Source organism: Meles meles, chromosome 6 (assembly GCF_922984935.1).
Source record: "Meles meles chromosome 6, mMelMel3.1 paternal haplotype, whole genome shotgun sequence".
In the NCBI taxonomy this organism is placed as follows: Eukaryota; Metazoa; Chordata; class Mammalia; order Carnivora; family Mustelidae; genus Meles; species Meles meles.
In genome coordinates, this window is record NC_060071.1 from 54,527,290 (window position 1) to 54,539,305 (window position 12,016).

At 43.3% G+C, this 12,016-nt stretch overlaps 1 protein-coding gene across 4 annotated transcripts in view; it reads left to right on the plus strand.

Annotated features, from left to right (window-relative positions):
* The window catches only part of TEP1 (telomerase associated protein 1), a 39,434-nt gene that overhangs the window by 9,912 nt on the left and 17,506 nt on the right, over positions 1–12,016 (plus strand). For all 4 annotated transcript variants that reach the window (XR_006818653.1, XM_046007921.1, XM_046007919.1 and 1 more), the window contains exons 8-18: positions 376–500; positions 700–857; positions 4,159–4,268; positions 4,974–5,064; positions 5,294–5,483; positions 8,226–8,394; positions 9,043–9,201; positions 9,382–9,459; positions 10,452–10,582; positions 10,869–10,928; positions 11,826–11,984. Coding sequence is in view for 3 of the 4 variants with exons in the window: in XM_046007921.1 (XP_045863877.1) it covers positions 376–500; positions 700–857; positions 4,159–4,268; positions 4,974–5,064; positions 5,294–5,483; positions 8,226–8,394; positions 9,043–9,201; positions 9,382–9,459; positions 10,452–10,582; positions 10,869–10,928; positions 11,826–11,984 (1,430 nt within the window). In the remaining variant the exon portion in view is untranslated. The remainder of the gene's footprint in view (positions 1–375; positions 501–699; positions 858–4,158; positions 4,269–4,973; positions 5,065–5,293; positions 5,484–8,225; positions 8,395–9,042; positions 9,202–9,381; positions 9,460–10,451; positions 10,583–10,868; positions 10,929–11,825; positions 11,985–12,016) is intronic.

The following is a 12,016-nucleotide window of genomic DNA, read 5'->3' on the forward strand; positions in this document are numbered from 1 at the left end:
TCCATTTACCTCCTCCTCTAAGTCTCAGTGATTTAAATAAAAGCTGCTTTTTCCTTTCCCTCCCTCTAAGAAAGAGATGTTCTCTTTATTCCATCCCCATCTTGTTTTTCACAAGCCAGTTATCCCGTGGTAACTATTGATAGTTCAATCCTGCATACATGAAACACAGTGACCCCAAGAGCTACTATGGTATGCTCACTGCAGAAGTTCTTGTTGCTGGTGACTTTTGCTGCCCACTCCTACTCTTTGCCCAGATCGACACTGGGGGAAGAAATTACCTCGTAGGTATAGGATGTCTGCAGTTCTGATTTCTGAAGCAAGTGACATGGTCATAGATTAAATGACTTCTGTGGGACTTGGGGGATATTTCCATAGTTTGAGGAGACCTACAATGCAGTACCAGAGAAAAAGAAGCAGCCGAGGTTCACTCTGAAGAAGTTAGTACAGCGACTGCACATCCGGGAGCCGGCTCAGCACATCCAAGCCCTACTGGGCTACAGGTGAGAAGACACTCCCTGAACATACCATCCACCTGAGTGACCCTGTGGCTTTTCAACCTCCACGGCCCTGTGCCTATAGTTCTGACCCCAGCCACATTAGTGGCAAGCACAACTGACTAGCTTTGACTGACTGACTTTCTCTCTTCTGGGTTATTTTCAGCCGGCTTTGAAATGATAAGATTTTCCTCTTCTGTTCCAGATATCCTTCCAGCCTACAAATGTTTTCTCGAAGTCGCCTCCCTGGGCCATGGGATTCTAGCAGAGCTGGGAAGCGGATGAAGCTCCCTCAGCCAGAAACCTGGGAGCGGGAGCTGAGCCTGCGGGGGAACAAAGCTTCTGTCTGGGAGGAGCTGATTGGTAGAGTAACCTTGACCATACAGTCCCATCCTCTTCCCCATTCACACCTCTACGTTTTGGACCCTGAGTTAACTTCTGTGGCATGATACAGTTATTCTCTTGTCTGGGGGTTGCATCACTGAAAGTGATTGGGTTTGTGAGTTTTGCCATCAACCATGCCCAAGCGGACCAGTGGTGCCTGATTTGAGTGGCACTGACTTCATAGGGAGGTCGTTATTCCAGATGTGGTTAGGTGATGCACAAGCCTTGATCAACACAGGACAAAGTGGTTCCTTCTCTCTGATTTCACTTAGGTCATACTGGGTAAGTCACTAATCAAGTAGGATTGGCATATGGAGTATTGGAATCTCCGCAGGAACTCATATTTAGGACTTTGAGGTAATTTGCCCATACTGATAAAGAGAAAAAAATTAAATCGGAAGGACCAAGTTATTTCAGTCTTCTGTTTGTCTCTTTTTGTTGCTGTTGTTAGTTTATTTTTAACTCTACAAGGCTCTTTCTAGTCTGTCTTTTCTTAAGTTCTCTTTCATCTTTGAGAATTTCAAGTTAGTATCTTTCTGTTGAAAAACATCTTGCTGTAGAATTTGTGACTAAGTTTTGGAGACTTCATATTTTGGGGCTTCAGAAGCCCGTCTTTTTTTTTTTTTTTTTTTTAATCTATTTCTCTGCGAACTGCCATGTGCAGATTGTGCCCAGGGCAGCCCAAATTCTCAGCTGCTTATCTGTCACGGTTCTCACTGTGTGGTTGTCGTTGGGGGTATAGACATGAGAATCACATGGGAATTAAAACACATGCATGCACACACATATGCCTGACAACCTCTTCCCCAATATTTGACACTTTGGGTGGAACAGGAGAAAGTTGCCTGGATGGCAGCCAGGATGTGTAGCTGATTCTGGTATGTCATCTCTACTTCCTCCCTCTGCCCTTAAAAATGAAAACTGTGACATTTGTCTAGGCTTGGTCTAATGCCCATAGTCTAATCCTCTAGACTCCAGAGTTTTTTGATCATATATTGCAAAAAACTGTTTGTTTGATGTCACAATATATGTATATATAATTTAATTATGTATGTACTAATGAATTATGTACTTGAGAAAATACATAAAATATAATTATATGAATATAGATCTGAAAATGTGTATAAAAATATAAATATACTAATAAAATATAAGAAAAATGTAATTAGATATACAGACCCCTCCACCTGGGTGGCTCAGTGGGTTAGGCCTCTACCTTTGGCTCGGGTCATGAACTCAGGGTCCTGGGATGGAGTCCTGTCCGGCTCCCTGCTCAGCAGGGAGCCTGCTTCTCCCAACCCCCTGCCTGCCTCTCTGCCTACTTGTGATTTCTCTCTCCGTCAAATAAATAAATAAAATCTTTAAAAAAAAAAAGATATACAGACTCCTCTTGGGAGACCACAGGGCTCATTAATGACTCAGTAACAGTTTTTTTTTTTTAAAGATTTTATTTATTTATGTGACAGAGAAAGAGAGAGAGCGCAAGCATGGGGAGCAGCAGGCAGAGGGAGAGAGAGAAGCAGACTCCCCATAGAGCAGGGAAAGCCCCACATGGGATTCGACCCCAGGATTCCGAGATCATGACCTGAGCCAAAGGCAGTCGCTTAACTGACTGAGCCACCCAGGTGCCCTCATTAGCAGTTTTTTTGAATGAAATCAGTGAACTTCTCAGTCTGAAGGATAAAGGTTCAGTTTATTTTCTAGTATCATAAATATGATATTGGACTTAATTTCTTATTTAAATGATCTGGAAAACCTCTCATACATAGCAACAGTTGAGAACAATTTATGAGCTGACAAAGGATGTAATTGTTTATGAGTTATCCCCCACCATTTGCATGGTTTGCACAACCTAATTCTTCTGTACAGTTTGTGAACAGAATTATGACTCAAGAACCGCAGGACTTCCAGAAGGCTGGAAGCTTCTATCTGTAATTCAAATGAGCCGTATATCACCTTAAAAAAAGACACCACCACTCTCTTTTTTTTTTTCTTAAAGATTTTATTTATTTATTTGACAGAGAGCTCACAAGTAGGCAGAGAGGCAGGCAGAGAGAGAGGAGAAAGCAAGCTCCCTGCGGAGCAGAGAGCCCGATGCGGGGCTTGATCCGAGGACCCTGAGATCATGACCTGAGCCGAAGGCAGCAGCTTAATCCACTGAGCCACCCAGGCGCCCCACCACCACTCTCTTGACAGAAGCTGCTGCTAGTGCCTGGGGGCGTGGCTGGGGGCTGACAGGCCATATCTCTAAGGTGGTCCGAAAGCACCTCTGGGGGTACCCAGGAAAAATATCACACCTCTGACTTACGGTTTCCCTTGTCTAAAAGAAAGAAAGGATTTTCCCAATATTTACCAAATAGATCGCACCCCTGTGGTCACTCGGTCTGTGTGTTGTATGGTACATGGCACATATGAGAGTTCAGGTTTGTGGAGGAAGAATAGGGGTTCTCTAGTACAAGGGCATCCACAGAGCCCCTCACTCTCTTTTGGTTTCTGCATAATGACTTACCAAACTTATCCTTGAATTGTAAGTGGATTTAGAATTATTATTCAGTCTTAACCAAACTGACCATCTGAAGTAGACATAAGCCTTAAAGATGTTATTAAGAAACTATGACTTGAAGATGACACTAATATCATAGAACAAATGGACAATATGAAAGTAATAGGGGTGAAATTCTGCTTTAGTGCAAGTCTTCTTCACCTCTATTTCAATGAAAAATAATGACTATTTAATCAGATCTCACAAGAAGCTTGCCAGAAAACTTAAAAATTTCCAGGAAGATTATTTGAAATATGAATTTATATACATTATTATTAAAGGTGAACCTTACTTTAGGTTATGTTGTGCCTGGAAATATTAACCCGATGATTACACTACATGTATACAATTTATAAATAAATACACTTACACTAGAAAATTTCATGTTTCACCACCTAAAAGGTTTAGAAATCTTTACTCTAGATTAGAGAATATATTTTGCTGGTTGAGTCCAATTGCGTGGCTGGACCAGCACTATAACTCCTTGTTATAGGAGTTGTTTATTCAAACAGCCGTCTTGTAAACAATATTATATAAATCTTGCTCCACACTTTAGGCCAATCCTGTTTTCATCTTTCCAGATGTCTAAAACATTTTGAGTAGGGTAGATTGTATGTTAGTACCTCACTCTCTCCATTCTGCATTTTCTTTGTGACCTCTGAACGTCTTGCTCTGGTCTCTGACCTCCCTCACTAATCCTTTGTCTGCTTTCCTTACCCTGTGCCTGACCTTCCACAGACAATGGGAAGCTTCCCTTCATGGCCATGCTTCGGAACCTGTGCAACCTGCTGCGGGTTGGAATCAGTGCCCGCCACCACGAGCTTGTACTCCAGAGACTCCAGCATGAGGTATGTGGGGGGGCAGGGGGACTAGAGGTGGGTGCAGCGATGCTGCTGCTTCTTCCTCATGGCTTTGGAAGGTCCTGGCCACGAGCTATTTTATGTGGGCTATAAATAGCCCACATAAAATACGGATGAGATACGGACAGGCTGGCAGAAGCAGATCTGCGGGATACACCCCAGTTCAAGTATAAGAACTTTCCTTGGATCACTGATTTACCAAGAAAAGGCACTTTTATGATGTAACTGACTTCGGAGGGAGTCTGATATAAAAGAAATCAGCCTCCTTCTTTTACTTCCTCTCTCTTTTTTCTTTTTTTAAAGATTTTATTTGTCAGAGAGAGGGAAAACAAGCAGGGGGAGCGGCAGGCAGAGGGAGAAGCAGGCTCCTCATTGAGCAAGGAGCCTGATGCAGGACATGATCCTGGGTACTGGGATCACCACCTGAGCCAAAGGCAGACACTCAACCGACTGAGCCACTCAGCCATCCCTCCCTTCTTTCCTTCTTCTCATAGTCTACCTGACAGCTTTCTTTTTCTTTTATTCTTCTCCACTTTTCTCTGTATCTCTTCTGTAATATCCATTTTATCCTTTCTCATTTTCCCACAAATCTAAGAGAGTGGTTATCTAGTATTCCTGGTTCCTGAGGACCCTGATTAACCCCACCCCCATTCTCCCTGATATGTTGCTCATGACCCCTCCCTTGCTTTCCAGAATTCGGTGATCCACAGTCGGCAGTTCCCATTCAGATTCCTTAATGCCCATGATTCCATCAATAACCTTGAGGCTCGACTCAAAAGTAAAGGTATTATCTATCTTCTGAATCCTATTTGTCTCTCAAGTCTGAGAGTAGATGAATTAGGAGCACTGGTATATTTCAGCCTCTTGTCTTCCAGTCTCAGAATGTTGGGTGGGCAGAGGTCAGACACTTGCCAGCCCGAGGGTCAGGGCTTAGGGCAGGTATCAGTGGGAGGACAATAGGAGAGAACGGGCTGACTGACATTGACTCACTTACTTACCTGTTTGCCACACAGCATTGCCACTCCCTTCCAATACAAAACTGATGTGTTCAATAATGACTAGAAATGCAAAAAAGAGCAAGAATTGGATGACCTATCGAAGGTATCCTTTCAACCCAAGTCGCCAGAAACTTCGGACAACAATGATGATACCTGTGATATATGAGCAGCTCAAGTGGGAAAAGCTGAAAATACAAAAGGCCAGGTGTGTGTGTGTGTGTGTGTGTGTGTGTGTGTGTGTGTGTGTGCGCACGCGCCTGTGCATGCTGTGCTATCTGGGTGCAAAGGGTGGGCAACAAGAGGTACCATTACAGGGCTTGGGAGTCATCTGGGAACCCCAACTTTTATCCTGTGAAGACATGTTTGCCGCAGTGGCTCAGACTTGCCTGGTTCCAACCGTCTTTGCATGGCAAACCTTGCCTTTATTGTTGTCCTATGGAGAAATCATGAGAAAAAAACTATGTTGAGGCCTCCAATTTGTTATCTGGGATTGTTTTATTGGTTTCTAGGGGGGGCTCTGTGAATCTGTGCAGCATTCTCCTTTCTCTTAGTGTCTGCTAGTGTCCTCTGCTCCTGTTCTGGTTCAGTTTCTTTTTCTTCTCCACGATATCTGTTTTCTCTCTGTCTTGTCCTGTCTTTCTTTGTTAGTTTATACATATAAAGATAATAACCACTGAGCAGGCTCAAAGTCAGACATAAAACCTGTTCTGTAAGGTTGTTGAAGTCCCGGCACCTGCCCTTTAGATGCTTCAACAGGATCTTCATTCAAGACAAATGCAGGGCTCATCTAACCTACTAGGGAATGCACGGCTGAAGCCAGGGCTACTTAAAAGTCAAGTCTGGAGTCCAGTCCAAACAACAAACATTCGCTGGCCAACTCAGTAGCCATGAGCCACATGCAGCTAGTTGGAATTGAGATGTGCCAGATTTTGAGGACAGTATGAAAAAGGACGTAAAATATTTCCTCTGTAACTTTTGTATTAATTTCATGTTAAAATGAACATAGTTTAATATGTTAAATCAAATGTCATATTGGGTTAATATCTCCTGTTTATTTTTACTTTCTTCCTATAGCTACTAAAAATTTTTAGCTACATGTGTAATTTTAATTTTGTTTCATTAACTGTAACTTAATTCTATTGGATAGCACTGGTAGAGAATACTGAATTTTCTAGTTTAAAAACATTATTATAGGGGTGCCCGGGTGGCTCAGTGGGTTAAGCCTCTGCCTTCAGCTCAGGTCTTGATCCCAGGGTACTGGGATTGAGCCCGGCATAGCACTGGGCTCTCTGCTCAGCAGGGGGCCTATTTCCCCCTCTCTCTGCCTCTGTCTGCCACTCACCTACTTGTGATCTCTTTCTGTCAAATAAATAAAATGTTAAAAAATTATTATAAAAAATGTTTTAAACATGCACACAAGTAATGAGAATTTTTTTTTAAGATTTTTATTTATTTATTTGACAGAGAGATCATAAGTAGGCAGAGAGGCAGGCAGAGAGAGAGGAGGAAGCAGGCTCCCCGCTGAGCAGAGAGCCCAATGCGGGGCTTGATCCCAGGACCTGAGATCATGACCTGAGCCGAAGGCAGAGGCTTAACCCACTGAGCCACGCAGGTGCCCACAAGTAATGAGAATATTATAATGGACTCTCATAAAACTGTTAGCCACATTCTGTAATTATCTAGATTTTACCACAATTCTTTTAGTGGTCCCTTTCTTCTTTTTCTGGGAAGGTGTTTTTATGAACAAATGCCATATAATATAATTTTATTTCATCCTTTCCTATTTCCACATGTGTCTTTTAATACATTTTATTATGTAGTTAGAATGTCATTAATATACCTAATAATTATAATAATTCCTTGGTATTATCTTACCTAGTCCATATTCAAATTTCCCAATCATCTCAAAATTATGATTTCACAATTTTATTCAAATCAGAATCCAAACAAGGCATATGCATTACATTTAACTATTAAGTCTGTTATATCTCTTTTAATATTTTCATTGTCTTCAGGCCATTGACTTACTATAGAAACTGGCTCAGGGACCCTGCAGTGTGTCCCACTTTCTGGATTTGTCAACCTCCTCAAGTTGTCTTCTAACTAACTTGTTTCTCTACTTCGTGTGCTGAGGGTATTAATTCTGAAAGCTTACATAGATTAAGATTGACACTTTTTTCCTTGCAAGTCTATTTCATAGGGGATTCTTTGTATCCTGTAAATGAGACCACCTTTTTTTTTTAACTTTTTTTTTTTTTTTTTTAAACCTTGTAATAAGATACAGGATCAAGGGGCACCAAAGCTCTGGTGGTCCTACTCGTAGTGATGCTAAGACTGACTCATGCCTTTGAGTGGTTATAGTCTGACCTCTTCTGTAAGTCGATGGTTCATGCTTTGGTGATCTTTGCCTGAACCCATTGTTTCATTAGCTGCTCTAGAGTGGGAGTTTTCTATTATTCCCTGTATTTATTAGCTGGAACTCTAAAAAGAACCTCTTCTATCAACTTAAACTATTCAGTTACCCTGAAGTAGAGATTCTACTAGAAAGGTGGGATGAATGGATGAATGTTTTCTTCTTTCCTCTTTAACTGCCGGTTTTCAGAATATGAGTTAGTATTTGTTCTTTAAAATACAATTAAAACTATGTAGCAGTTAAATCTTGCCTCATGAAGTAGGTACAGATTTATGTGGGAAGTGTGGCAAACGATTTCAGAGAGTGGTTCTACAGATGACTCCCTTCTTCTGCCATGAGAACGGGTCAGTAGAGGCCCTTGGAATGGGAGCCAGGAAGTTCTGCCCCAGTCTCCCCTACCAGCAGTGGAGGTGGACTGTGGCAGGGGCGGGAACACTCAGTGCTGGAGTGCCAAGTTCTCATCTTCCCATCTGCCTCAAAATAGCAAGCAGAGAAGCCCCTGAGCCCTTCTGCCGGTGTCTTTTCTGTTGGCAGATGGGGGAAGTATGATGGTGAGATGCTGGCTCGGTACCGGCAAGCCCTGGAGACAGCCGTGAACATCTCTGTGAAGCACAACCTGCCCCCACTGCCTGGCCGCACCATCTTGGTCTATCTGACAGACATGGGGACGGAGGAGCTCTGTCGGAAGAGCAACTTGCAAGGGGTAAAAAAAAAAAAAGAGAGAGAAAAGAAAAAGAAAAAAATTAAAAGGTTGGGGGTTAGAAAGGGGGCTGGGGATCCTGAGAGGTATCCTGGTCCCAGACATGGTTTTCCCAAGGAAGTACTCAGACCTGAAATAAATGGCATGCATTTGCATCTCAGTATTGGACCCTGGTTCCTAGGGACAGCTCCTAGAATGTTGTCTAGCCTGTTCCTGCATTATAATACTTCTGGTTTTCACATTTGGCTGGTACTTAATTCTCCCTAAATTTCTGTCACTGAGTATGTCTCATTTTCATTTCCCTACATCCCAGTGTTGAATTTGGGCATGAATCCTGGTCCTTCTCCACCTTTCTCCCTGACCAGCTCTTCTTGAGAGCTGCTGAAGCTTTCCCTTCCTAACTGGGGATTTTGTCCCTTTTCCCCAACCAGTGGAGTGTTTGACCTCCAGGGCTGGAGGTCTGATGGGTAAAGGTAGGTTTCTAAATAAGGGAGCTGGGGAATCTGGCTGGCTTGGCTGGCTTAGTTGGTAGAGTGTGAAACTCTGGATCTTAACGGTGGTGAGTTCGAGCCCCAGGTTAGACATGGAACTTACATAAAAAATGTGGGGGTGGGGGGAGGCCGTATCTCACTGTGATGTTTGTCCAAGCAGCCCCCCATAAGCTATGTGCTGCTGCTGATTGGGATGATGATTGCACGGGCGGAGCAGGTGGATCTTTTATTCTGTGGAGGAGGCACTGTGAGGACTGCTGTGCTTAAAGCAGAAGAAGGTATCCTGAAGACTGCCAGCATGCTCCAGGCTCAGGTCCAGGTCAGACACCCACCCCCACCAAGCAAAAATACATGAATGGACATGGTCCTTGACATGGCCTGATAAATCAGGAAAGGCTTGGATATAGACAGTTCTAAAGATTTCCCAAGCAGAAAATGGTGTTTGTTGCTTACTGATGATCTCCCATGCCAACACGGAACATAAGACTCTTTTCTTCAGGATTTGGATGAAGAGGGTGAATGGTCCATGAAGACTTTTGGGAAGTACCTGCTGTCCCTGGCTGCCCAAAGAGTTCCTGTGAGTACTTCCCAATCCCTGAGAAGCCCTCCCTCTCCTTCACTTTTCCCTCCACAACTGATGTCTCTAATTTCTCAAAGATCATCTTTCAAACTAAGTACGGTACCCACATCCACTCCCAGCTGGCTGTAGCACCCTATCCAGTGGTGTGTTGGTGAATGCTTAACACCCAGCTCTCTAGAAAAAATTAGTCTTAGTTAATAGCATTTGCTAATTTCTATGGTATAAATACTCCTATCACAGCTGATTTCCAGCTACTGACATGGTATCAGTGAGCAGAGTTGGGAAGTGATGCCCAGTAGTACAGCACTACATGGTATTTCTACAGTATAGATACAGTAGATGTAAATAAGACCAAGAATAGATAATGGTAACATGTAGTGAAAGAATTAGGAAGTGATGAATTTTGAGTATTTGTTGCCTTCATTTTTTAATATAATTTATTTAAGCTTATACAATTAATGTTTAGTAGTGGCCATGTTTAACAACTGGCTCACAAAATTCTTAAAATTATTTTAATATTTTGAAAAAAGATTTTACTTACTCATTATTCATCTGAGAAAGAGAGAGATTGAGAGAGCACAAGCCAAATGGAGAGGCAGAGGGAGGAGAAGCAGACTCCCTGCTGAGCAGGGAGCCTGATGTGCAGCTCCATCCCAGGACCCTGGAGATAGTGACCTGAGCCGAAGGCAGACAGTTAATGATCTGAGCCACCCAAGCACTCCTCTAAAAATTTGTCGATCAGCTCTTGTGAGCCTGAATTAGGCAGCTCCAGCACCCCTCCTCCCTTCCCCCACTTCCTCCTTACTCCGTGTCAGGTTGTAGTGGCTTCTCCCAACCTCAGTGTTCTCTGGAGAAGCAATTTCCATTCCCATCAGAGCTGTCCTAATCCCCTAATCCCCAGAGATCTTTTCTTTAGATATCCTGAGTTTATTAGCATTTCTTCTGTCCTTCTGCCTCCTGATCCCAGACCCTTCCTTTTCATCTTACAGGTGGACAGGGTCATCCTCTTTGGCAACACTATGTGTAACAGACTGGTAAATGAGGCCAAACAGCTTTTCTGGCAGCATGTGAATTCCAAGTGCCTCTTTGTTGCTGTCCCCCTACAAAGGACATGTAACATGTAAGGATGCTCAAACTCCTTGTCCAGTGCCAGAAGATAGGTTTCCAGATTTCCTCTCTACCCCTACTGTAATTTGGGACCCTCCCAAATTTGGGACTCACCAAGCACGTCCCTATCTCTGCCTAAGTACTAGAGCCTTCTCTGAAGCCTTTAGCCTAGCTCCATGCCCCAGCCTAGCACATAACCCTATTCAAAGTGCAGAGTTGGGGTATCCATCCTAGAGGGCAGTGACTCTGTGCTCCTGGCACTGTTTCTGATGGCTAGTGGCTGCTTCTTCCTTTGCCAGATTACCGGATTCGAATCCCAACAGCGTGACACTCTCAGGCTACACTGATGGGATACTGAAGTGAGTACTGAATGGGCACCGAAGGGGTTGGGGGTTTTGTTAGAACATCTTTCAGAGATTACCTGGCTTCTACTCCCTTTACTTCTTTTTTTAAGCAATATAGAAGCTTATTGCTCTGCTGCAGCCATCCTGGTATAGCAGCAACAGTGTTAGAGGGGCTCAGTCACCTTTTATTGCTCCATCATCCTCAAATATTCTGCTTTCACCTCATGGCTCAAGACAGCTGCTCTAGCTCCAGCCCTCATCTTTGTGTTACATCTAGGAGGCAGAAGGATAAGGGACGGGCAAGGTTGCACTGTTTGCTTTTAAGGGAACAACTCAAGAGTTGGCCATATTATTTCTATTCATTGTTTGTGGTCTCTGTTCATTCTTGATCCAGAGGAAATCTCATGCTAAGTTTATTTAAGAATCCAAATTTACAGAAATCTTTTTACTTTGTCTTTTTTTCCATGTTCTCTCACTTACTTGTTTTCTCCCCAACATTTTCCTTTATATGCCTCCACTGGCATCAACTGCTATTAGGAAGACTCATGCCCATTCCTGATTTTCCAGGGAGCTTTTATTGCTGATACAGAGCTGATGAAGTTCTGGGATGGCCTTAATCTTTAACCTTAAATCTTCACCTTTACCACCCTAATTGCTCCTGGCCCAAAGAAAGCCCGTGATAAGCATGCATAGCAGGAGGGGCTAGAGCTGGGTTTCTTCTCTCTTCCTTTATCCTGGTGGTTCTGCATCCTGGTTATTTTAAGTCTACATTAACTGCTTATGGTTGTCTTCTTAAGGAGCTCCGGTTAACTAGGTGACCTTCCCTAGCTGTATCTTTGTCCCCTGCCCCCTTGGAAGATCTGATTCTGCCTCTGGTATTCACTCTTATTTATTTGGTCACATTTATGTCAGGTTCATTGCAGAGCGTGGGGCCTCCCGTCTTCTAGAACATGTGGGCCAAATGGACAAAATATTCAAGATTCCACCACCCCCAGGAAAGACAGGCGACCTATCTCTCCGGCCACTGGAAGAGAACACTCTATGCCCCTTGGCTCCGATTTCCCAGCCTCGGTTGGTCTATGTTTCTATACCTTTGTGAATTG